Consider the following 25,660-nt stretch of genomic DNA (forward strand, 5'->3'; position numbering starts at 1 on the left):
TGACGACAATGGCGTTTATCTGCATAAAAATGTAAATGCCAGCATTGAAGAAATGAAAGCATTCATAAGTAAAGATTTAAGTTGTTTTGTAACGCAAAGAACTAGAAATATCTTTTCACGATTGGAAATAGACGTAAAATTGTTCAACTTAGATCCCTCAAACTGGTGCGAAAATGCAGAATATTTAAAGGGTGTTCAAATCCTCAAAAACGTCACTGCTGTTAATGATTCTGCTGAGAGGAAAGTAAAACTAATAACAGATTTTAACCGGTCTTTAACTCATAGCGAAGAAGATAAACAATACTTGCTTCATATAGTCGAGAGCTACAGGCAAAAGTTCCCTTCATATACTAAAACTTCGCTTTTGTAATATTCTTGAGACATATATTAATGATTGAAATGCAAATTGTGGAAAAATTGCGTCATTTTATTTTTTCTTTAATAAATAAACAGATAACAGTAAAAAAAACCAAGTGTTTTTCTATATTTTGACCTTTGACCTCATTATGGCACAGGTTGGCACACTCTGATTGAGTTAAAAATTTACCACATGAATTATTACATCGAATCGCATATTTGACCAATCCCCGTACTCAAAATTCCAAAAAAAAAAAAAAATAACGCCAGGTCTACTGTATATCATGCCCGCCATAGAGCGCTTCACTTACATAGATTTCCATGACATAATGCACAATCCTTAGGGAGTTGGTGAAGTGAACGGACTGTGAGCTATGGAGTGCAGTTAACTCCGAAAGTGATAATTTTTATACTCAGTTGAGCAGAGCTCACAGAGTATATTAAGTTTGATTGGATAACGGTTGGTTGTGCATATATAAAGGAATCGAGATAGATATAGACTTCCATATATCAAAATAATCAGGATCGAAAAAAAATTTGATTGAGCCATGTCCGTCCGTCCGTCCGTCCTCCCGTTAACACGATAACTTGAGTAAATTTTGAGGTATCTTGATGAAATTTGGTATGTAGGTTTCTGAACACTCATCTCAGATCGCTATTTAAAATGAACGATATCGGACTATAACCACGCCCACTTTTTCGATATCGAAAATTTCGAAAAACCGAAAAAGTGCGATAATTCATTACAAAAGACAGATAAAGCGACAAAACTTGGTAGATGAGTTGAACTTATGACGCAGAATATAAAATTAGTAAAATTTTGGACAATGGGCGTGGCACCGCCCACTTTTAAAAGAAGGTAATTTAAAAGTTTTGCAAGCTGAAATTTGGCAGTCGTTGAAGATATCATGATGAAATTTGGCAAGAACGTTACTCCTATTACTATATGTACGCTTAATAAAAATTAGCAAAATCGGAGAAGGACCACGCCCACTTTAAAAAAAATTTTTTTTTTAAGTAAAATTTTAACAAAAAATTTAATATCTTTACAGTATATAAGAAAATTAAGTCAACATTTAACTCCAGTAATGATGTGGTGCAACAAAATACAAAAATAAAAGAAAATTTCAAAATGGGCGTGGCTCCGCCCTTTTTCATTTAATTTGTCTAGGATACTTTTAACGCCATAAGTCGAACAAACATTAACCAATCCTTTTGAAATTTGGCACGGGCATAGATTTTATGACGTTAACTGTTTTCTGTGAAAATGGGCGGAATCGGTTGATGCCACGCCCAGTTTTTATACACAGTCGTCCGTCTGTCCTTCCGCATGGCCGTTAACACGATAACTTGAGCAAAAATCGACATATCTTTAATGAACTTAGTTCACGTGCTTACTTGAACTCACTTTATCTTGGTATGAAAAACGAACGAAATCCGACTATGACCACGCCCACTTTTTCGATATCGAAAATTACGAAAAATGAAAAAAATGCCATAATTCTATACCAAATACGAAAAAAGGAATGAAACATGGTAAGGTAATTGGATTGTTTTATTGACGCGAAATATAACTTTAGAAAAAACTTTATAAAATGGTTGTGACACCTACCATATTATGTAGAAGAAAATGAAAAATTTCTGCAGGGCGAAATAAAAAACCCTTAAAATCTTGGCAGGTATTACATATATAAATAAATTAGCGGTATCCAACAGATAATGTTCTGGGTCACCCTGGTCCACATTTTGGTCGATATCTGGAAAACGCCTTCACATATACAACTGCCACCACTCCCTTTTAAAACTCTCATTAATACCTTTAATTTGATACCCATATCGTACAAACACATTCTAGAGTCACCCCTGGTCCACGTTTGTGGCGATATTTCGAAACGGCGTTCACCTATAGAACTAAGGCCCACTCCCTTTTAAAATACTCATTAACACCTTTCGTTTGATGCCCATATTGTACAAACATATTCTAGGGTCACCCCTGGTCCACCTTTATGGCGATATCTCGAAACGGCGTCCACCTATGGAACTAAGGATTACTCCCTTTTAAAATACTCATCAACACCTTTCTTTTGATACCCATATTGTACAAACAAATTCTAGGGTCACCCTGGTCCACCTTTATGGCGATATCTCGAAACGGCGTCCACCTATGGAACTAAGGATTACTCCCTTTTAAAATACTCATTAACACCTTTCTTTTGATACCCATATTGCACAAACGAATTCTAGGGTCACCCCTGCTCCACCTTTATGGCGATATCTCGAAACGGCGTCCACCTATGGAACTAAGGATTACTCCCTTTTAAAATACTCATTAACACCTTTCTTTTGATACCCATATTGTACAAACAAATTCTAGGGTCACCCCTGGTCCACCTTTATTGCGATATCTCGAAACGGCGTCCACCTATGGAACTAAGGATTACTCCCTTTTAAAATACTCATTAACACCTTTCTTTTGATACCCATATAGTACAAACAAATTCTAGGGTCACCCTGGTCCACCTTTATGGCGATATCTCGAAACGGCGCCCACCTATGGAACTAAGGTTTACTCCCTTTTAAAATACTCATTAACACCTTTCTTTTGATACCCATATTATACAAACAAATTCGAGGGTCACCCCTGCTCCACCTTTATGGCGATATCTCGAAACGGCGTCCACCTATGGAACTAAGGATTACTCCCTTTTAAAATACTCATTAACACCTTTCTTTTGATACCCATATTGTACAAACAAATTCTAGGGTCACCCCTGGTCCACCTTTATGGCGATATCTCGAAACGGCGTCCACCTATGGAACTAAGGATTACTCCCTTTTAAAATACTCATTAACACCTTTCATTTGATACCCATATCGTACAAACGCAATCTAGAGTCACCCCTGGTCCACCTTTATGGCGATATCTCGAAAAGGCGACCACCTATACAACAACCACCACTCGCTTTTAAAACCCTCATTAATACATTTAATTTGATACCCATATCGTACAAACACATTCTAGAGTCACCCCTGGTCCACTTTTATGGCGATATTTCGAAACGGCATCCACCTATAGAAATAAGGCCCACTCCCTTTTAAAATACTCATTAACACCATTCGTTTGATGCCCATATTGTACAAACAAATTCTAGGGTCACCCCTGGTCCACCTTTATGGCGATATCTCGAAACGGCGTCCACCTATGGAACTAAGGATTACTCCCTTTTAAAATACTCATTAACACCTTTCATTTCATACCCATATCGTACAAACGCATTCTAGAGTCAACCCTGATCCACCTTTATGGCTATATCCCTAAATGGCGTCCACCTATAGAACTATGGCCCACTCCCTCATAAAATACTCTTTAATGCCTTTCATTTGATACGCATGTCATACAAACACATTCCAGGGTTTCCCTCGGTTCATTTTCCTACATGGTTATTTTCCCTTATGTTGTCACCATAGCTCTCAACTGAGTATGTAATGTTCGGTTACACCCGAACTTAACCTTCCTTACTTGTAAATTTTAACTCTTCTTTCGTCTTGCTTGACTAAAGAGGATTAGTTGGAAGTCTTGATCCCCTACCTTAACTTTAATTTGGCGATATATTTTGTAAACGTCGCCATTTAAAGCGAACTTGTAGAGGCACTAACCTTTTTGAATCGGATTCATTCTTTTATTTTTGTTTTTATTTTTCTTTTTCTTTTTACTAAACTAGTCAAAGACCTTCTTGAGCATTCATACAAATATACATACATAGAATAGTTGATACTGTTTTGATTGAATTAGTTTTCATAATCTATTTATTAAATATAATGTATATTAAAAATAAATTTAGAAATTAAAAATATTGTATTGTTGATAAATATCCGAATGTTGATGTACGTTAAGATACAATAGTCTCACATGTACAAATTTATTAATAAACTTTGAACTTTGAACTTAATTCGAAGCGTCTTAATTCATAAGCAGTCATGGATTAACGCCTTTCATCACATATTTTTTGTTCTTAAAGTAAATTACTTGTAAATTTGAAGCATGTTGTACGTCATATTCATTAATCAGCGATGTCTATGATGTCAATTGACATTCGCTTTCTCTACCCTACCGAACCAAGATCTTCCCAATAAAAAAGGTTAAAGAAGATGCCTAGAGAAAGAAACTTTACCTACCTCACTACGCCACCGTATGCCGCCAGGAAAACTTTATTATTTCATGAATATAATTTTTGCTATACTTTTTCGCTATATTAAATCTACAATGTTTCTTTTGTTTTTTTTTTTTAGTGTGTTTAAAGATCTCCCATGAAATTTATATTGGTAGATAAGCTATAGTTTTTTTTTCTACTGTTATCAATACAAATTAATACGCAATATTGCCACAAAACTGAATAGCACATTTACCAAGCCATTTTTTTTTTTTTTTTAAACTTATTTCTCTTCTTTTTTAGTTTTGTCAGTATTTTTTTCTTATGTTCCTTTTTCTAATCTTTTCTTTAAATAACTTTTAATTACAAAAAAAAATATTATTATTTATCAAGCTTTGTTTTTAAATACAAGGTTTTTGTTGCCGTTATATTGCTGGTTTTTCTTTACACAACAGGTTTTTTGTGGTTCGGTTGTTGGATCACTATATTCCATAGTTAGTTTAAAATGAAAAGGATGGACTGTTTTCGGCTGTGCCGAAGACTTCATACCTTTCATGAATTGGGCTGAAAAATAATTTTATCCCGTTCGTAATCTCCAAATAATCGGATGTATAAGATAAGAAATATATAGTGAAAAGATCTAAACGATTTTTAAGATATATATAAAATAAAAAATGCCAAAAACACCCTTATCTGAACGACCGGTATGTGATATATATTATATATAACTGCGATCGAAATGATTTTTACAGGAAATCTTCTATGATATATTAGAATATATCACCAAGTTTCACGTTTTTATATTCGAAACTAAGGGAGAAATGGCCGAAAGTGTTTCTATCTGAACGATCGGTTGTATGGGATAGGTATATACTATATACATATAGCTCCGATCAAAGTGATTTTTTCAGGAAATCTTCTATGATATTGTAACGAATGTTAGCAGCACTGAGCGATGCTATCGTCTCTAAGCCGATGCTAAGCAGTGACATGAATGCACATCAATAATTCAATCATTATGTATCTACATAAACGAAACAATAACTGCGTCTACATATATGTACCATGTACGTATACGAGCAGCGAAGAGTCAATGCACAAACACATGCATATATCTTATCTGAGTTGTCACAAGAGAGAGCAATAATTTGTGCACGCAGTTGTGGCTGGCGATTTTATAGCCGAAACTAACTAGTAACTTCTGGAAATAGAAGAGCCTAGATGTATGCAGCGTAAACTATAAAAGTGGCGCAGGCGAGTAAGAAGTAATTCAGTTTGATTTGAGATTTGGATTAAGCGCTATCTAGCGAGCTATACTAGAGTTTCATTTGAGCTGTCAATCAGTTTGGTTATTAAGTAAGCTATTCGTTGCAAAGTACAAGTGCTATTGTGAAGTACTTGAATAAAGGCCATTTTGCATTATTACATATTGGAGTTATTTATTCAACAGGTTAGCGATACGAACTTAGCAGAGGGTTGCAAATAAGAGGATTTGCAGCAAATTCGTTACAAGTGGTGTCAGAAGAGGAATTGTTGAATAAATTCCAAAGGACAACAAGGACATGGCAAAGTTCAGTGAATTGAAGATCCAGCAACTAAAGAAGGAGTTGGAGACCCGTGGATTGAATACAAGCGGCGTTAAACTTGAACTTCAGGCACGGCTACGAGAGGCAATGGAAGCAGAAGGAATTGATGTGGAAGAGCATGTCTTTCGTCTTGATGGCGAGGAGACAACAAAAATTGAAGAGAAAAACGAAACAGCGCAAACGGTTACCAGCACAGACTTGAACGTGATATTGGCTGCAATATCTGCACAAACGTCGACAGTAACATCGAAAATTGAAGCACAAGAAACACGTATTTCAGAAATGTCGACACAAATTTCCTCACAACTGGAATCGCAGGAATCCCGTATAACATCCAAAATGGAAACTCAACTGGAAGAACAGAAGACATATATGGCATCCCAACTGGAATCGCAGGAGAAACGCATAACATCAAAGATGGAAGAACAAGAAGAGCGCTTATCATTACAGGTGGCACAAATGTCTTCACAGTTAGAAGCGCAGGAAGCAAGGGTAACATCAAAGCTGGAAGCGAAGGATGCAAAAATCGCTCAATTTCAGGCAGAAGTCGATGATTTGAAGGGTCGTATGGAGCAGTTACAATTAAATCGTCCAGCAGTTTCAGCGAGTAATCCAAAGGTAAAAACACCATCCTTTGACGGTTCTGTTCCTTTCCAGGTCTTTAAGCTACAGTTTGAGAAGACCGCAGCAGTGAACAACTGGAATGTGGAAGATAAAGTTGCCGCACTCTTCGTAGCATTGAAAGGACCAGCTGCCGAAATCTTACAGACTGCTGCATCTTACACAGCTGCTGTAGAACGGCGATACGGAAGCGAACACAGGAAACAGATATTTCAAATAGAATTGCAAAACCGCTACCAAAAAGCTAACGAGACTTTGCAGGAGTTTGCTTCTGACATTGAAAGATTGGCTCATCTTGCAAATGCGGATGCACCCGTGGAATACACGGAAAGGGTAAAAATCCAGAGCTTCATAAATGGCATACGAGATGTGGAAACGAAGCGGGCTACATATGCGAATCCAAAACCAACATTCGCAGAAACGGTGTCACAAGGCCTGACTCAGGAAACAGCGTCGCTTCTGTTTAAGCCAGTTTTCAAATCACGCCGTGTGGAAGTAGAACGGCCAGAGTGGGTAGACGCAATATTGGAGGCGCTGAAAGGATCGCAAAAGCGGAGTGAAAAAGTTATCAAATGCTTCAAATGCGGGAAGTCCGGTCACATTGCACGTCATTGCGATCTTGGCCTTAATAGTTCCAACAATGTGGGTGGGCGTAAACGCAAAGCTGGAGGAGATGAGCAAGAGCGAGTAAGAGGTAGAGAGCTAGATCCAGCTATTGAATGCCCTGTGATATCTGTGTCGCAAATTGATAGAAAATCGAGCAGTCTTACCGTCAGAGGGAATGTGGATGGCAAAGAACGAGTACTGACTGTAGATACGGGCGCATCTCATTCCTTGATCCGACCTGACTTGGTCAACAGGAGAGTAAAACCGTTACCTGGAGCAAAGTTGCGTACGGTCACTGGCGAGTATAACCAAGTTCAGGGAGAAGTGATATGTGAAGTATTGATTGGGAAGGCCATGGTTCTACACAAATTTGTTGTGGCGGAGATTGTTGATGAAGTTATATTGGGAGTGGATTTCTTGGTTGACCATGACATCAAGATCGATATGCAGAGAAGGGTGATGCGTTATGAGAACCAAGATGTGCCACTTAACTTTAGTTTGGAAAAAGGGTTCAACAGTAATCGGGTACTGGTGGAGAAGACTCGACGAAGGCCACGAAATTCAAAGGTAAAGGTTGATGGAACAAATGGGCCAAACATATCAAAGCCGAAGGTACCTGTGAGCGAAACACTGGCATTGAAAAGCCCTAACGGACGTACTAAAACGAAGAAAGAATGCAAGGGTGGTTTCAAGCCAAGGCACACTACTGTTGTGAAGCGTCGGAACGATACTGATTATGCAAAGCAAATCCGTCCAGCGCAAGCTCTGCGAAGTAGTTTTTCATTGGCCGAGCAACAGAGTGCGAGGGAACGATCCAGAATAATGAGTAGTAAGATGGAACACAGGTACGACAAGGAAAATAATTCGGAAGGTTTCCGGGAGGGAGATTTGGTACTGCTATACAACCCTCACCGGCGGAAAGGTGTTCCATCCAAATATGCTATCGTCTCTAAGCCGATGCTAAGCAGTGACGTGAATGCACATAAATAATTCAATCACTATGTATCTACATAAACGAAACAATAACTGCGTCTACATATATGTACCATGTACGTATACGAGCAGCGAAGAGTCAATGCACAAACACATGCATATATCTTATCTGAGTTGTCACAAGAGAGAGCAATAATTTGTGCACGCAGTTGTGCCTGGCGATTTTGTAGCCGAAACTAACTAGTAACTTCTGGAAATAGAAGAGCCTAGATGTATGCAGCGTAATCTATAAAAGTGGCGCAGGCGAGAAAGAAGTAATTCAGTTTGATTTGAGATTTGGATTAAGCGCTATCTAGCGAGCTATAGTAGAGTTTCATTTGAGCTGTCAGTTTGGTTATTAAGTAAGCTATTCGTTGCAAAGTACAAGTGTTATTGTGAAGTACTTGAATAAAGGCCATTTTGCATTATTACATATTGGAGTTATTTATTCAACAGTTTAGCGATACGAACTTAGCAGAGGGTTGCAAATAAGACGATTTGCAGCAAATTCGTTACAATATATTAGAATAAATATAACCAAGTTTAACGTTTTTATATTGGAAATTAAGGGAGAAATTACCAAAACTCTTTCTATCTGAACGATCGGTTGTATGGGATATATACTATATATAGCTCCGATCAAGTGAATTTTTCAGAAAATATTCTATGATATATTGAAATATATATCATCAAGTTTCACGTTTATACTTTCTAAATTTAGGGAGAAATAGCAAAAAATCTTTCTATCTGAACGATCGGTTGTATTGGATATATAATATATATAGCTCCGATCGAAATGATTTTTTCACGAAATCTTCTATGATATATTAGAATAAATATCACCAAGTTTAACGTTTTTATATTAGAAATTAAGGGAGAAATTGCCAAAAATCTTTCTATCTGAACGATCGGTTGTATGGGATATATACTATATATAGCTCCGATCAAAGTGATTTTTTCATGATATCTTCTAAGATATATTAGAATATATATCGCCGACTTTTACGTTTATACTTTCTAAATTGCGGCAGGAATGACCAAAATCGTCTTATCTGAACGATCGGTTGTATGGGAGATATATGGTATAGTGGTCCGATCCTACCGGATCCGACAAATGCATCCTTGTGCCAAATTTCATTGCGATATATCAAAATTTGAGGGACTAGTTTGCGTTCAAACAGACAGACGGACGGACAGACGGACATGGCTATATCAACTCATTTCGTCGCCCTGATCATTTGGGCATACTTAATGGTGAGTCTATCTTCTATATTTCTCAACGTTACAAACATCGGACCAAAGTTAATATACCATTTCATGTTCATGAAAGGTATAAAAAAAGCTGGTGCGCACATCAATTCTGCATGCCGGGTATGCGTGGTCCATCTTTTCGTCTTTATGCCTACAATAAGGTGCCTCGTGTTCCTTGCCTCTAAAGTTCGAGTGCAGATGCTGATACAGTCTTTCCAAGATGGGCTATATTCTTCCGGTTATAATCGGCGGGATTACGGGCACATCGTCCAACTAATGATGGCACGTTTAGTAGGTTACTTGAATAACTCTTCCAGCCCTCACCAAGCCGTGATGGAGGTGGCGAGAAACTGCCAATTTTTTTGCGCAAATTGCACTGAAATCTTGGTGTTAGGTGTGGTGGTTTTCCGCTTGCACGAGATTGGTAGCACGCAGATGGATAGAATCTCTGTTGGGTATAGCAAATCGATTGAAAACTGCAGCATTTGAGCCCATAGTATTTAAACAACATACCTTTTCTATTAATCAGATTAATCAGCACGTGGATGGCCAAATTCCAAGTCGATCTTTCCTTTTCTATGGTACTTGATGAAAATAAGTAAAAGAGGCTAACTGCTGCGTCGAGCGCCCTTTTATACCTTCGGAAGACAATACATTTCGCTTCAGTTTTTGACATTTTACGTGCCCATTTTTCCAAAGTTTCGTAGCTTTAAAATTTTGAGCGTTTTGTATACACGCGGTGTTGACTGACAGAGTGACAACCACACATTCATTGAATTTTATCACATGTGACAAATTTTGACGTGCAAGGGAGGTGAAAACGCAAAAATGTACATTTTCTTTGACGGACCATTACAAAACCCAATAATACGACTCTTTTAGTGCGGAGGATTAGAGGGAATTAGCTTCGGATATCTTTCAATTTCCGAGCTTGTTTCGAATCCTGCATTTAACAAATTTTGAACCTAATTTGGCATTGTATTTGTTAGAAAATTTACTGAGCACAAAGTTGCGATGGTAAACTTCTTGACCTTCTTTGGAAGACACTGATTTGGAACGCAAGTTATACTGATTGACGTTCCTCTCATAGGCTTTCCTTTTATTATCTTGTATATCTTTTCGCAGTAACGCTAAACTATCAGTCCGAGAGAGGTAATACTGGCTCTTCCAGCAAGGATAGCTCCTTCAGCAATTTGTAATCTGATCCATGCGTGATCATATCCAAGCCAAATAAGGCTCGATACGGGGAACATCCTATAGATTGGTGAAGTGCCGATCTTAGCGAACAGGATAAGCTTGATAAATGCAAGTCCCATTCTGTTTGGTCCGTATTCAAATATCAACCTGGAAAAACTGATAAATATGCATGCGTAGCTGGAATAAAGACATTAGTTAATAATACTCACATAGCCACATACCTCTTACCATACGTCCTATTCGAGTTGCCTGAAATTTGGTATATAAATTTGCGTATATCAGAATTTATCATCCTTTTTCCGGCAAGTAGACCAGAGAAGGACTGAGACTAGGATTAGGATTAAAAAATTAAGAGGGAGGAGGGCAGAGTTAGACGAAAAAAGCTTATTAAAATGTATGCAGATAGACCAAATTTAGGGTAGAGCAATGTCTGCCTGATCTGCTAGTATAAAATAAATTAAAATCGTTGTACCGAGTATTTATACATATTGGCAATTTCGATTGGGTAAACTGGCCATCAATAAGCTATGGAGGTACAACCGCATCAAACACAGTCCACCGCAACGATGAAACCAGTAGCAGTATCCAAAAAGGTAAACCGCAACAACACGCAATATGTCGGATATTGCACCATTTTCAATACCAATATATCATCGACAATGCTGAACAAACTGCTAACTCCATCCAGCAAAATTTCACAGTATAACGAAAAAGCTCTATTGCATGACAAGTTAAAATGTATAGAAATTTTATGGAGTTAGCAGCTTTTCATAATTAGGTTGGAGTTGGACAATAAACCGACACTTTTCTTTCACCACCAAATGCAGAAATCGTCTCCCATTCCACAATTATCAAAAAGTCGGTTTAAGTTATTGCGGGGCTGTGAGGACCCGGAAGTTTAGAATCCTCACAACATTTTAATAATTATTATATTAAATATGAATTATTCTGAAGACTAATGATTGCTATGTTAAACACATACATGTAAACAATGATCACCGTCTAATATCAGTTGCCAACAACAACCAATGTGACTCTATGTTCCCGTTGGAATATGGTCATATTATTTCCAGTCGTTAATTACTCTCTCAGTTGATCCCGTTGTTTATTGCAGTTGATCCAGTCGTTTTTTGATGTATCCGTTGGTCCAGCAGAGGCAGTCGTAGAAGTCAGTCGAAAGCCGTCGGTGTTTTTCTAAAGCATTAAATAAAGTCGCGAAACGCAACACTTACTTAATACAATACTTTATATATTTTCTATACTTTTAAACAAAAAATCATTAAATTATTCAATCGTTTGTGTTGAAACATATTGAAATAAAACTATAAATAAATAGTGAATGACATTTCCATAAACATTAACTTTCCTTTTTACATACATACTTATTGCCTATACATACTTTTATCACAAATATACACATTGAAACATCAATTTCTTCCCACAGCTATACTATTTTATATATGTTAAGGAAATTGTGGTACACAACTGCTTTCATTCCTCCAAATGTCAAATTAATGATTTCCATACTTTGATAGTACTGGCAAAGAACGTCCTTGATGATGAGAGATATTTATGGCGTGGAACGATGAGGATACAGGTTCTGTCAGATCTAGCAAAACATAAATTTCGGAATAGGTATTCTGGTTGTTTTTTATAAAATAATTTATTCAAGAAAATTAGATTGCGATAGTTTAGGAAGGTAGTAAGACTGCAATCAAGTATTTTAAACGAAAACTCTGATATGTGTTCAAATTTACGCTTAGAGTAGATATATTTTGCACAATTGTTCAATGCGAGTTGTAGCTATTTCTGGACTTGCAGTCAATATAACCAAACACTAGCCCTCCAAAAGAAATGAAAGGAACTATTAGTGATCTGACTAACATTAATTAGACATTTGGAGGAATGAGAGCAGCTGTGTACCACAATTTCCTTAACATATATAAAATAGTATAGCTGTGGGCATAAATTGATGTTTCAATATATATATTTGTGATAAAAGTATATATAAGCAATAAATGTGTTTAACATAGCAATCATTAGTCTTCAGAATAATTCATATTTAATATAATAATTATTAAAATGTTGTGAGGATTCCAAACTTCTTAGTTTTGGGTCCTCACAGTCCCGCATTTAACTTAAACCGAATTTTTGATAATTGTGGAATGGGAGGCGATTTCTGCATATGGTGGTGAAAGAAAAGTATCTGTTTATTGTCCAGAATCACTAACTCCAACAAAATTATGAAAAGCTGCTTACTCCATAAAATTTCAATACATTTTAGCTTGTCATGCAATAGAGCTTTTTCGGAGTTGGCAAAATAACTCTCTTTGATGGTACAATGAACAAAAATTTGTATTTAACCTTCCGCGAAAACAATTTGTTACAAATTGTCCCTAATTTAGGTGTACGTGGTCGATTTCGCAATACCCAAGACAAATACCTGAATGTGAAAATGGATTGTGCAGGCATGGGTAATATGGAACTGTTCACACCTCATGAATCCACTTCCACAATCTCTAGCCTTAAATGCCATTAAAAATTTGTGGTCAATTTTGGAATCGGCTACACGGCAAAGGCAGATTAATAAGATTAGCGATTTAGAAATTATTCTTGTCGAAGAAAGGCCGCTCAAAAACTAATTTCATATATGGAAAATCATCTAGAAGATGTAATTTAAAAAAAAGGTACGAGGTACTAAACTAAATAATAAATAGTTTCTTGTAAGGCAGGGCGCAGTGCACGAAATAAGCTGTGACCTTAGTTTTTGAGATAATTTTAGTTTTTATTAAATAATTAGCACAAACGTGTAAACAAATGAAAATTAAGTGCTTGTTCAAATAGAAGCATATTTTTATTAAAACTGTGCATTTGAATTTGTTTGACACCGGTACTAGTTTCCTTTCTATACAGCTCAACATTTTTGTTCTATTGCTGCACGAAATAAGCTGTGTGCCACTGTATGTACGGGGCTAGGGACATTATTTTCATGTTTATTAGCGCGTACTTGAAAATTAGGGTAAAACTGAAACCCGGTATAACGGATTATCCTACATGGCTGAAAGTACGCATATATACAGTGAAATGGATGTTAGCATATAAGCGTATGCATGTATTAATAGAGTACAACGGAATTAGCGGTAGGCTTTATTCGTGTTTAATATAACTTTAGTACTTACCTTTTTATAATTTTTATTGGCCCTGATGAATAAAAAAAAGCAATTGCTTTTTTTGACCTTTTCGTTAAATTTCAATGAATAAAAATCCAAGCAATTGCTTTTTTTATAAGCATTTGCTATTTCTAAAAGCAACTGCTATTTTCATTCAGGATTTGCTTATTTCTATAAGCAATTCCTGAATTCCGAATGAATAAATGAAGAATTTGCTATTTTTAGGTAGCATTTGCTTACGATTTTTCAAGGCTGCTCTACCCCATGCTAAATTTTTTGTAATTTAGTTTTTATTCGATTTTCCTTCGCGCAACATTTAACTATGGCGCAGTTTTTGACTATTCGTAAAAGAAAACACTATAATGTGCGAAGGGAATGTAATAATGAAGACATTCGGAAGCTATATCGATTCAATCGTGAGAACGTAAAGTGGTTGAGCACCTATTTTTTGGACGAAACTTGCGAAAAACGAGGAGCTGCGTTATCAGCATTTGAAAAGATGAAGATCTTCCTGCGCGTAGCTCATCAAACTACAGTATCCAAAACTTTTAATTTAGTAATGAGTGAAGTTTTAGAGAAGACACATGTGTGAATTAAATTTCCAAAGTCTGGCGGGAAATGATTGCTGCTAAAAATGGATGGAGGGAAGTGTACTCTTTTCCAAATTGTATCGGAGTGATAGGCTGCACACATGTTCGAGTTCCGAAATCACAAGCTTTCGGTAACGAGTACGTCAACAGAAAGGGCTTTACTAGCATAAACGTGCAGGCAACTTGTATTGAAAAAGAAGTATTTACAAGTGTAGATTGCCAGTGGCCAGCCTCCGTACATGACAGCAGGATTTTTAAAAATTCGGACATTTATGATGTACTTCAAAACTCATCAGAAAACGTGCTACTTCTTGGAGATGATGGTTATGGTATATCTCCCTTTTTGATGACACCTTAGAGGAATCCAATAACTCTTCAACAGCGGCACTACTATAAACTATTTTGCAGAGAACGAGTTGTAATTGAACGATGTTTTGGACAATTGAAAGCAAGGTTTCCGATTTTACAATACAAAGTTCGCAATAAGATTGAAAAAAACCCCTTCAATTATAATTTGTTGCAATATTTTGCACAATATTGCAAAGTTTTTAAAAGATGAACCCTTTGAACTGCCGCAAGAGCCCCACTAGTTCGAACAGGTTCCAACCGAACCTATGAATAACAACGTGATGAGGCAATTGGGCCTGCAAAAGCGAGAACTTTTAACGCAGCAACTTTGTGATGGATTTGAAATATTTACTAATATTTAATAATTGTTTGGGCTACAAAACAGTATACCAAAAATGTTAAATAAAAATTAATATAAATATATTAATTAAATAATTTAACAAATATAACTAAATAAACTTTTATTCATTTTTTTCAACATATATATATGTGTTGCTTCAAGTAAAAGCTTAAACTTTGTAGAAAAAGCAGCGGTGCCTAAAATTCTTATTCGTATAATAATTAGCAATTGCTTATTAGTTCAAGAAATTGCCTTAGTAGCAATTGCTTATTTTTTATTCATCAGGCCCATTGTAAAATTACCGACTGCCTGCGCGAAGCTCTATAGAGTTTTGTAACGGAGGAATTGTTAATAATGAGGGTATATATGTATATTTAAACGAACCCAATCTGATATCTAATTAGTTCGGACAAAATAAAAAGATGGAGTTAATTAGGGGAGAAACTTTACATGTTGCTAATAATTTCCATTTTTAAAGGTTTTGGGATTTCAGAAAAACGTATAAGTACATGCAAAATATATGCAAATAAGCTCTATATGCAATAAGTAAAATATAATAAATGTGCGAATTTAGAATTTTTGATTAACGACTTGCATTCTTCCGTTTGTAACCATATCGCTATTTCATCTTTTTTCAGATATGTAATTGCATAAACATCAGCGTTCTAATTATAAGAATTTAAAATTTTCATATAATACGTTTGCTGAAAAAATTAGATTGGTAGCGGGATTTTAAATATACATTTCAAACAAGTCCTTTACATAGCATACCTAATTTTTTTGTATAGTGATAATTAAAACAAATAAGAAAAATATCGATATATAATTCGTAAACGTCGACGATTTACTATTCAAAATCATTTATGACTAAATATCGATATTCTTATCAGCGATGTTGCATCCCTAGTTACATTTAAAAACCTTTGTTCTAATTTTTTACTAACTATAGTTTTACGATTAAAATTTTTTTATAATTTATTTAGTTTTGCCGGCCTTAGGTCCTGGGAGAATAAAACCACAAGTTTTTGTTTTTCAACCGTTATATTTCAGTTACTCAACGGTATAAAGCGTTAAACAGCTCCACGTCACACGGTGCCCTAAAGACGGATACCGTTAAGTAACGGAAGTATATCGGTTGAAAAACAAAAACTTGTGGTCTAATCACCCAGCCCTTAAGGCTGCCAAAACTAAATAAATTAAAAACAAAAAGGTAGCCAAAATACTATAATCAATTTTTATGAGTGAAAAGCACCTGTCCTGACGATGATGTTTGCAAATAAGAAGACACGTCCGTCTCAATCATACAGCTTTTCAGTGTCTCAGGTATAAACATGCCTTGAGGCACTTCACCAAAACTTATTCCATTCACGCTATTCAGCTATATTTCACAATGAACGGCTAATTGAAACCTTGAATCCAGTTTCTTAATGACTGTGTTGTCTCCTCAATTGTTTCGGTCTTCATTTGCATCTCAGCCTCCAAATATGTTCATAAATTTTAGTTATGCGAACATGCTTTAGCTTTTAAAACATGCCGAAGAAGTGTAAAACAGCCATAAGACTTTTCGTAAAATTATAAAATACGAATTGTTACCTGTAAAAATACAATGGTCAGATTTTTTTTGGGAATATGTATGTAGGTTTAAAAGCGAAGATCTCATCATATATTCTTTAAGGGTAAACGAACCTCTAAACAAACATAAACGTATATATATATTAAAAATATATTTTATTTTGTCGATTTTAATGGTAATTACGTTAACAAACTAATCGCACTTTCTAAAAAACATAACGTCGTCGGTAAACGTGCCAAAGCCTGAATCCTGCCAACTCTTAACAGTGAGCTCGCTTCTATCTTTGTTCCTAATGTTCTTGTAACATATATTATTTTCCTAGGATAAATTTGTTATATTATTGTGGCGAATGTTGGCATCACTATGCGGTTAGTAAATAATCACAACAACAAAAACAGCAAACAGCCATACTTATGTATATACAAGGCAATGAAGAATATTCCGCACACATAACAGCAGCTCGAAGTGAAGAGATATCTGACATACATACATGTAGTCATCAGCTAAGAGCAGAAGTTGCTACCCACCCATACACACGCATTTAGCTAAATAACCAAGTATGCGATACAACTGTTCCATGTTTGTGAAAAGTCTAGATCTTAGAAGAAATATGCGAACGAAGCAACAGAGGGTATAAAAGTAGCGCAAGCTAGGGAATAACGAATCAGTTTGATTTAAACACGCTAGTAGTGAAGTATAATTGAATTTGTGATGTAGTATTCCCAAAGTAGTCTAATAAACACCAACTCGATGATTTTATGATGGTACGTTTATAAAAAATGATTGAAATATATCTGTATTTGTAAATGAGTATTTGCAATTTTATGTCGACTGATGTTAATATCTAAAGTTAATTTTATTGGTGGGCGCCAATTTTAATCAGCGGCGCTGCTGAAAAATTCAACCAATCACATTTTTTATCTCCATATATATGTATGTGGTATTTAAAAGAATTTCGTGTGTTTGGGGGCTATATTAAGTATAGCAGCCCATCTATTTGTTTTGTTTGGGCGCCATAATAATAATTGTCATGTACACCTGTGCGCAATCAAGGTCCCTCAGCTAGCTCAGGGCGAGAAGCCGGGACCCTTAACCCTTTTCCACCTTGATGCGGGGCGGATGTCACAATCATCGTCATACTTACATCCATGCACACCCCTCGCAGGAAGCCCACCCTTCCATGGACCGCTCGATAATTTCGCCTGAAAGCGAGTTCCCTTATATTTTTCTCCAAATGACCCTATACACTTACCCTAATGTCATCTTCACCCCTCCCCAACCAATTAAATTCAGCAAACCATGTTTAATATCTTTTCAACTCAATCTGACATTATTGTTTAAGTAACGTAATTTATACAAATAAAAAAATCATTAATGAGGTTTTTGGTCTATACGCGAATAGAATATTCCTATAGACAGGGATTATTATCAGGATAAACACTTAAATAATTATCTGACAAAGAGAGATATATATTGTGACGAATATTAGCAACACAAAGGGATGCTATCATCTCTAAACCGATGCTAAGCAGTGACATTTATGCTTATCAATAATTCAACCATTATGTATACACATATGTACACGCAGCGGAGAAGAGAAGCACAAACACATGCAGATATCTTATCTGAGAGGCTCCCAAAAGTATGCAATTATAATTGTGCTCACATATACAAGCGCATATGAGAAACTCTAAACGTGGTAATTTTATAGCTGATAACCTAACTAGTAAATTCTAGAAATGGAAGCGCCTAGAAGTATGCGAACGAGAAATCACATAGTATAAAAGGCAGCAACAGTAGAGGGTCGACAATCAGTTTGATTTAAGACGCTATCTGGCGAGCAATAGTAGTTTTATTCTGAAGTAATTTAATAAAGACCATTTCGCATTATTGAATAGTGGATTTATTTATTCAATAGTTTAGTGATTCGAAAGTTAGCGGAAGGTTGCAAATAAGGAGAATTGCAGTAAATTGGTTACAATTGGTGTCAGAAAAGGAATTGTTGAATAAATTCCGAAGACTTCGAATACAACTTGGACATGGCAAAGTGGAGTGAATTGAAAATCCAGCAACTGAAAAAGGAGTTGGAGAGCCGTGGATTGAATACAACCGGCAATAAACTCGAACTTCAGGCACGACTACGAAAGGCAATGGAATTAGAGGGAATTCACGTGGAAGAGTATGTCTTTCCTCTTAATCGCGAGGAGACAACAAAGATTTAAGAGAAAAATGAAACATCGTAGACTGTTACGAGTACAGACTTGAACAGGATGCAATATCTGCTCAAACATCAACAATGGCATCTCAACTTGAATCAAAGGAGACACGTATAATATCCAAGATGGAAACTCAACTGGAAGAACAGAAAACATATATGGCATCTCAACTGGAATCGCAGGAGGCACGCATAGCATCGAAGATTGAAGCACAAGAAACTGGTATTTCAGAAATGTCGACACAGATTACATCAAAGATGGAAGCACAACTGAAAGAAAAAGAGACACGCATAACAATACAACTCGAAGCGCAAGAGGCGCGTATATCATCAAAACTCGAAGCGCGTATGGACGAGAAAATAACGCAGTTTGAGGAAAAAATCGAGGCCGAGGTGGATGCTTTGAGAGGTCGTATACAGGAGTTGCACTCTAAATCGCCGAGCTGTTTCAGCAAGCAATCCGGAGGTAACAACTCCATCTTTTGACGGATCTGTTCCTTTCGAGGTGTTTAGGCTTCAATTTGAGAAGACATCAGCAGTGAACAACTGGAATGCTGAAGATAAAATTGCTGCACTGTTCATGGCATTGAAAGGGCCTGCAGCTGAAATCTTACAGACTATTCCAGAGTACGAAAGGAACAGTTATGAAGCATTGATGGCCGCTGTCGAGAGGCGTTACGGAAGCGAGCATAGGAAAGAGATATATCAAATTAAGTTGCAAAATCGCTACCAAAAAGCGAATGAAACTTTGCAGGAGTTTGCGTCGAATGAGTCGAAAGACTGGCCCATCGAGCAAATGCGGACGCACGCGTGGAATACACCGAGAGGGTAAAAATCCAGAACTTCATAAATGGCTTACGAGATTTGGAAACGAAACCAGCTACATATGCGAATCCAAAACTAACATTTGTTGAAATGGTATCGCATGCACTGACTCAGGAAACAGCCTCACTTTTGAGTAAGTCAGCGTACAAAGCTCATCGCGTGGAAGTGGAAATGCCAGATTGGGTAGACATAATTTTGGAAGCAGGAAAATGCTGGAGTTATGAAACTTTTCAAATGCGGCAACCCAGGTCACATTGCACGTCATTGCAACACCGGTCCTAATACTTCCAAAAATGTGGGTGGCCGCAAACGCAGAGATGACGGAGATGAGCAAATCTCCAAGTCCACTCAATCGTTAAACTAAATAGAGTCAGCAACAAGGGGCGACAGATGGCTCCCTCAATTGAATGCCCTATAATCTCTATCTCGTAAATTGGAAGAAGGTCGAACAATCTTAATATCGGAGGACATGTGGATGGAAAGGAACGTTTACTGACTGTAGATACGGGTGCATCTCACACCATCATTCGAGCGGATTTAGTCAAAAAGAAGATAAGACTATTGCTTGGAGCAAGATTACGTACAGCCCCGGGAGAGGACACCCAGGTAATTGGAGAAATAGAATGTGAAGTAGCAATTGGGAACGCCACGGTACTATACAATTTTATAGTGGCAGAGATTGTTGATGAAATCATAATTGAGGGTATGTGTGGAATAATGGTATACGTCGAGTTACACCGTTGTTCCATAAATCAACTAAATAAAAAGACCACGATTACATGCACATACCATATACCATATTAATCTTAGAAAATAATAGTGATATTTAAACAAAGATAATAGCTTCATTTATGTAAAAGCGGGATAACTCTCTAATAAAATTTTGCAGTAGTGAAGCATCGAAATGATATGAAAATATATTTAATGTCGTAGACCAGAAAGAACTGAAAAATAAAAGAATTGAAGTGGTTTCAAAAACGACTAAGCAGACAAAGGACTCCATTGTTAAAAATAGAAAAAAGGCTACAAATGATAAAAGTAGTAAAAAAAAAGATTGCTAAAACTAACAAAAGAAATAAGAAATAGTTATGAGCACTTCTAATTAATAGAATATAATGTATTTAAAAATGGTTATTAATGTATCTACTGTTTTGTTTAATAAATTATCTCAATCAAAATATTTGATATTCGATCTATGGAATAACGGTATAACTCAAAAAAAAAAAAGGAAATCATCAATTTTCTAATAAAATTATATATATATATATAAAATTTATTACTTTTTCTTATCAAAGAATCATACTATCTAAAATCTTACCAAGTAGGATTATTATAAATTTATTTTTACCTGTATTGTTAAGTTTTTTTCACTTTTCTCAAAAGGTTGATTTTGGAGTTATACCGTTATTCCACACATCCCTTCAATTGGAGTGGACTTCTTAATCGACCAAGGCATCAAGATCGATATGCAACACAAGACGATGAGATATAAGAACATGGATGTGCCACTTAATTTCAGCTACGAGAGAGGCTACAGTAGTAAACGAGTGCTGGTGGAAGGAAGTCAGCAAATACCACCAAAATCAGATGCAGTCATCTGGGCGAAGGTTGGTGGAGATTGTGGGACAAACAATTTATGGGTGGTCGAAGCAGCAAACAAATCAAAACTGAACGTACTTGTAGGAAAAACCCTGGCTATGACAAAACAAGATGGACGTACTCCGAGTTCAATTCACCACTCAAACTGACCAAAGGAGCTATTTTGGAGAGATGCCAAGAGGCTGAAGCAGTTATTAACTATGAACAGCTCCAGGAACACGTTTCATCTAGTAATACTCATCTTTCAAATGACATCACGGCATGGACGGAGGGGCTAGAGGAAGATTATCAGAGCACGGCAAAGAAACTGCTCCTAAAATGCGCAAACATATTTGACCAGGATGGTTCCAAACCATTCCGCACCAATGTTGTGAAACATCAAATTGACACTGGAGACGCGAGGCCGATACGTCAAGCTCCTCGTAGTGTTCCACTGGCGAAACGGGAAGTTGTCAGTCAAATCGTATAAGAAATGAGTGACAGCGGCGTCATCGAACCATCAGCTAGTCCATGGAGCTCACCTGTGGTACTTGTGCAGAAAAAGGATTGGAAAATGAGGTTTTGCGTGGACTACCGCAAGTTGAACGACGTCACGAAAAAGGATAGCTACCCATTGCCAAGAATTGACGACACTTTGCACTCGCTCTTTGGTACGAAATGGTTTTCCACACTGGACTTGAAAAGTGGCTGCTGTGTGAGGACCCAAATCCACCGGCTTTGGAGCCCACACATTCGAACCTATAAATATTTGTCACAACTTATTTGAACATTTATAAATCGTATTTGAATTACAAATTATATATCATTTTTCGAAACACCCTAATGTATATGACAATGAATTTATATCAGTGCATATAGCATGTAAAACATATAAACCTGAATTATATAAATTGAATTTACACATAAACTAATCATTTTTCTGAAACACCCTAATATACACTTATATATTTATTATTTCGCAAAAACATAATTTTCTATGTCCGCATACGGCAGATATTTTGGTTGGATATTATATTGTGCATAGAGATCAAACGGGAAAAACTTTGGCTTTGCATCGAGATCAACGAACCTGCTGGAATTCTAAACAACGATGGGAATACAGCAACGCAATAAGCAACACACATAAGCTCCCACTGCAAGAGCACCAAAAATGTACAAACATACGTATACAAAGAAATTGCGATCAAGCCCAGCAGGCATTGAAGCGAGCCGTCAAGGCGGACATCGCACAAAGAGGAAACAAAAAAATTGCAATGTACAAGAAAGACGTAACCTCAGAATACCAACAACACAGCGTGGGTACTAGGCAGCCATAAACATTCCACTTGCAAGTTACTTAGGAAGGGCAACCAACTCGTTGACAACAACAAGGCACAATAAGCAGGCAGCAGAGTGAAATTGAAAGTAACTATGCTAACTAACTGGAGATGCGTACCAATGAACTCGCATGCTAGAGGGCAGTCCAAGGGGATTTACTATATATGTAATTTAGAAATAAATACTTATATACAAGTAGATAATTGGATATATGGCCAGAATAATACCGTTAAACGTAGGATACCTTATGTAAATACATCTAATAAGTAAGATTTATTGTTGCAGGATAACTGTCCACCTGCGCGTGGACAAGTATAAAAGGGCGACAAATTTTGCGAATTTGAGCAGTAGCTCTCTAGGTATATATACTAGCCTGCTAACGCCTTGTTTAGCGGTGAATAGGACTCCTGGGATTTTTCCATCTCACGAGTTCTTTATTTTAGTAACTTTGGGGATTTTTCCAACCCCATCGTTAGAGGGATTGTGGTGGTTTTTCCACCTCCGCAACCTTCAGGAAGAGCAGGGTATCTTTAAGTTGTGTACTCGGTGGAGGTTTTACCAACTCCACCGACTGGGAGGAAGTGGTGATTCTCCACCTCCCCTTTCTTTACGAATAGGTTGAGATTTTAGTATAAGCGTAGTCCCGGTGGGGGTTTTCCCAACCACATCGGCGTAGAACCGATGGTGGCTTCCCACTTTCGTCGCCGTAACTTTAAGGGTAGTGTTGCAATTGACTTGAATAAAGAGTTTATAACGTTTAAACAATAAACAGGATCTTTCTCTTTAAAAGGAGACGATAAGGATTCTTCTCTCTTCCAACAGGGATCCTGGACGGACTGAGCATACCCCGGCGTAAGGAAAAGTCCGCCACAAATGGCGTTTGAGACACGTTTTGAAGAGCTAACTCTTCAGCATACCCGGACGGTCAGGCCACTAACACCAAACAACAAAGAATTCGTAGTGCCCGCCGGCAGCGTCCCCGCACCAAAAGTGGTAAATCGGACGGTGGATCCAAGAGGAAGTTTGCAAACGCCGATATACGCCATGCACCAGCCGGTGTCGCACGCCAACGTAATGGACCGAGTACGTAAGTGGGGGTTGAAGTACGACGGCGGTAATGAGCCACTTAGTTTCACTGAGCGGGTGGAGGAGCTGGCCGATAGTTACGAAGTTGGTCGCGATTCCATCCCACGAGCGTTACCTGAGTTGCTGAAGGACAAGCCCTTGGTGTGGTACCGGAACAAAAATAGGCAGTGGCAAGAGTGGGAAGCCTTCAAGAAGGACTTTCTTAAATTTTTTCTGAGATCGAGGTATTTCGAGCATCTAGATGATGAGATCCGTCAGCGTGTGCAACGAGCAGGTGAGCAGTTTAAAGATTACGTTTTATCGTTACAGGCACTCATGCGTTACGCTGACTACAACGGCGAGCAGAAACTGAACCGCATTTACAGAAATTGTCGACGAGAGTACCAGCTTTACATCAAACGAAGCGAGTTCACCAGTCTAGAGGAACTGGTAAGCATGGCCGAGGACTACGAGAACATCATACCGGAGAAAGAACCGGTGAGGCCAGTGGCGAAACCTTTTGTGCCGCGACGACCAGTCAAGCATTATCACTATATGCACGAAGATGACAAGAAGAACGGAGACTGGAGGCGCAACGACAAGCGAGCACGCCAGTGCATGCGACAATATCGCACCAAGGGCCCATCGATCCACGGAACGCATGCAGGCGATGCGGAGAAAGCGGGCACTACGCACATGGGTGTCGCAACGAACGAAGAGATTTCTGCTGGCAGTGTGGCCGAGTAGGTATACTAATGCGTGACTGCTGTCGTGGACAGCAGGGAAACGGGCAGAGACCCCATTGGTATCGAGGGGTGGCGTCTCAACAAACCCAACCTCGTACTCAGTAAGCACATTAAGCAGACCCAAGGGCGAATCTTGGCTGCAGTAACCCTGGATGGAGAAGAAGTCATGGCGTCAGTAGATATGGGGCGACACGCAGTTTCATCAGCGAGAAGACAGCGGCGAAAATAGATACACGGAGGTTCAGGAAGATACAGACACGTGTGGTGATGGGCGATGGCAACGCAGCATGGATAGCGGAGGCATTGGACGCAGAGGTAAAACTGGGGGATCAAGTGCATTAGAGTGAGTTGTTAGTTCTGCCTGGGTTAGTCGGCAGCGTGGTTATCGGGACAGACTATCTGGCAAAGGCTAAATTTGAGCTGAGGTGTTGCAACGAAACAATAACGCTACGAGCAGAAGAGAGAGCGCAGGAGATAGTAACGTGTACAACCATGATGGAGGACGATGGTAGCGCAAGAATCGAGAAAGACGTGAGGAGTGACGTGGCGGTGAGTACCTTTCTAAAGCAGGAGTATCCAACGTTGCCACGCATAAGATAGTGATGTGAGATGACCGTCCAATCAAACAGCGGTATTTTCCTAAAAACCCTAAAAATGCAGGAGATCATAAACAAAGAGGTAGACGAGCTGATAGAGAAAGGTTTCATCGAACCATCTCATAGCCCACACAGTGCACTAATAGTTCTAGCCCGGAAGAAGAACGGCAAATGGAGACTCTGCGTTAACTATCAGCAGCTCAACGCCGCTCAGTGCCAGATGCGTACCCACTCCCAAGAATACAACATATATTGGATAGACTACGTAGCGCGCGTTTTATCAGCAGTTTGGAGCTCAAAAATGGTTATTGACAAATCCCGATGGCGGAAGATAGCAAGAAGTATACAGCATTCACCGTGCCCGGCCGAGGGTTGTATCAATGGAAAGTGATGCCGTTCGGTCAACATTCCGCTCCGGCTACGTTTCAGCGAGCACTCGACCGTGTTATTGGCCCTGAGTTGGAACCAAATACGTTCGCCTACCTGGATGATATCATCATCACCAGCACAACCTTGGAAGAGCATATAAAGCACC

At 37.9% G+C, this 25,660-nt stretch overlaps 1 protein-coding gene across 1 annotated transcript in view; it reads right to left on the reverse strand.

The window, feature by feature from the left end:
- LOC137234942 (nuclear factor 1 X-type-like) overlaps window positions 1–25,660 on the reverse strand; it is a 2,160,399-nt gene that overhangs the window by 1,472,358 nt on the left and 662,381 nt on the right. The window contains exon 3 of the mRNA XM_067758242.1: window positions 16,442–16,782. Coding sequence (XP_067614343.1) covers window positions 16,442–16,522 — 81 coding nt within the window. The 5' untranslated portion in view covers window positions 16,523–16,782. The remainder of the gene's footprint in view (window positions 1–16,441; window positions 16,783–25,660) is intronic.

Source organism: Eurosta solidaginis, chromosome X, assembly GCF_040869045.1.
Source record: "Eurosta solidaginis isolate ZX-2024a chromosome X, ASM4086904v1, whole genome shotgun sequence".
In the NCBI taxonomy this organism is placed as follows: Eukaryota; Metazoa; Arthropoda; class Insecta; order Diptera; family Tephritidae; genus Eurosta; species Eurosta solidaginis.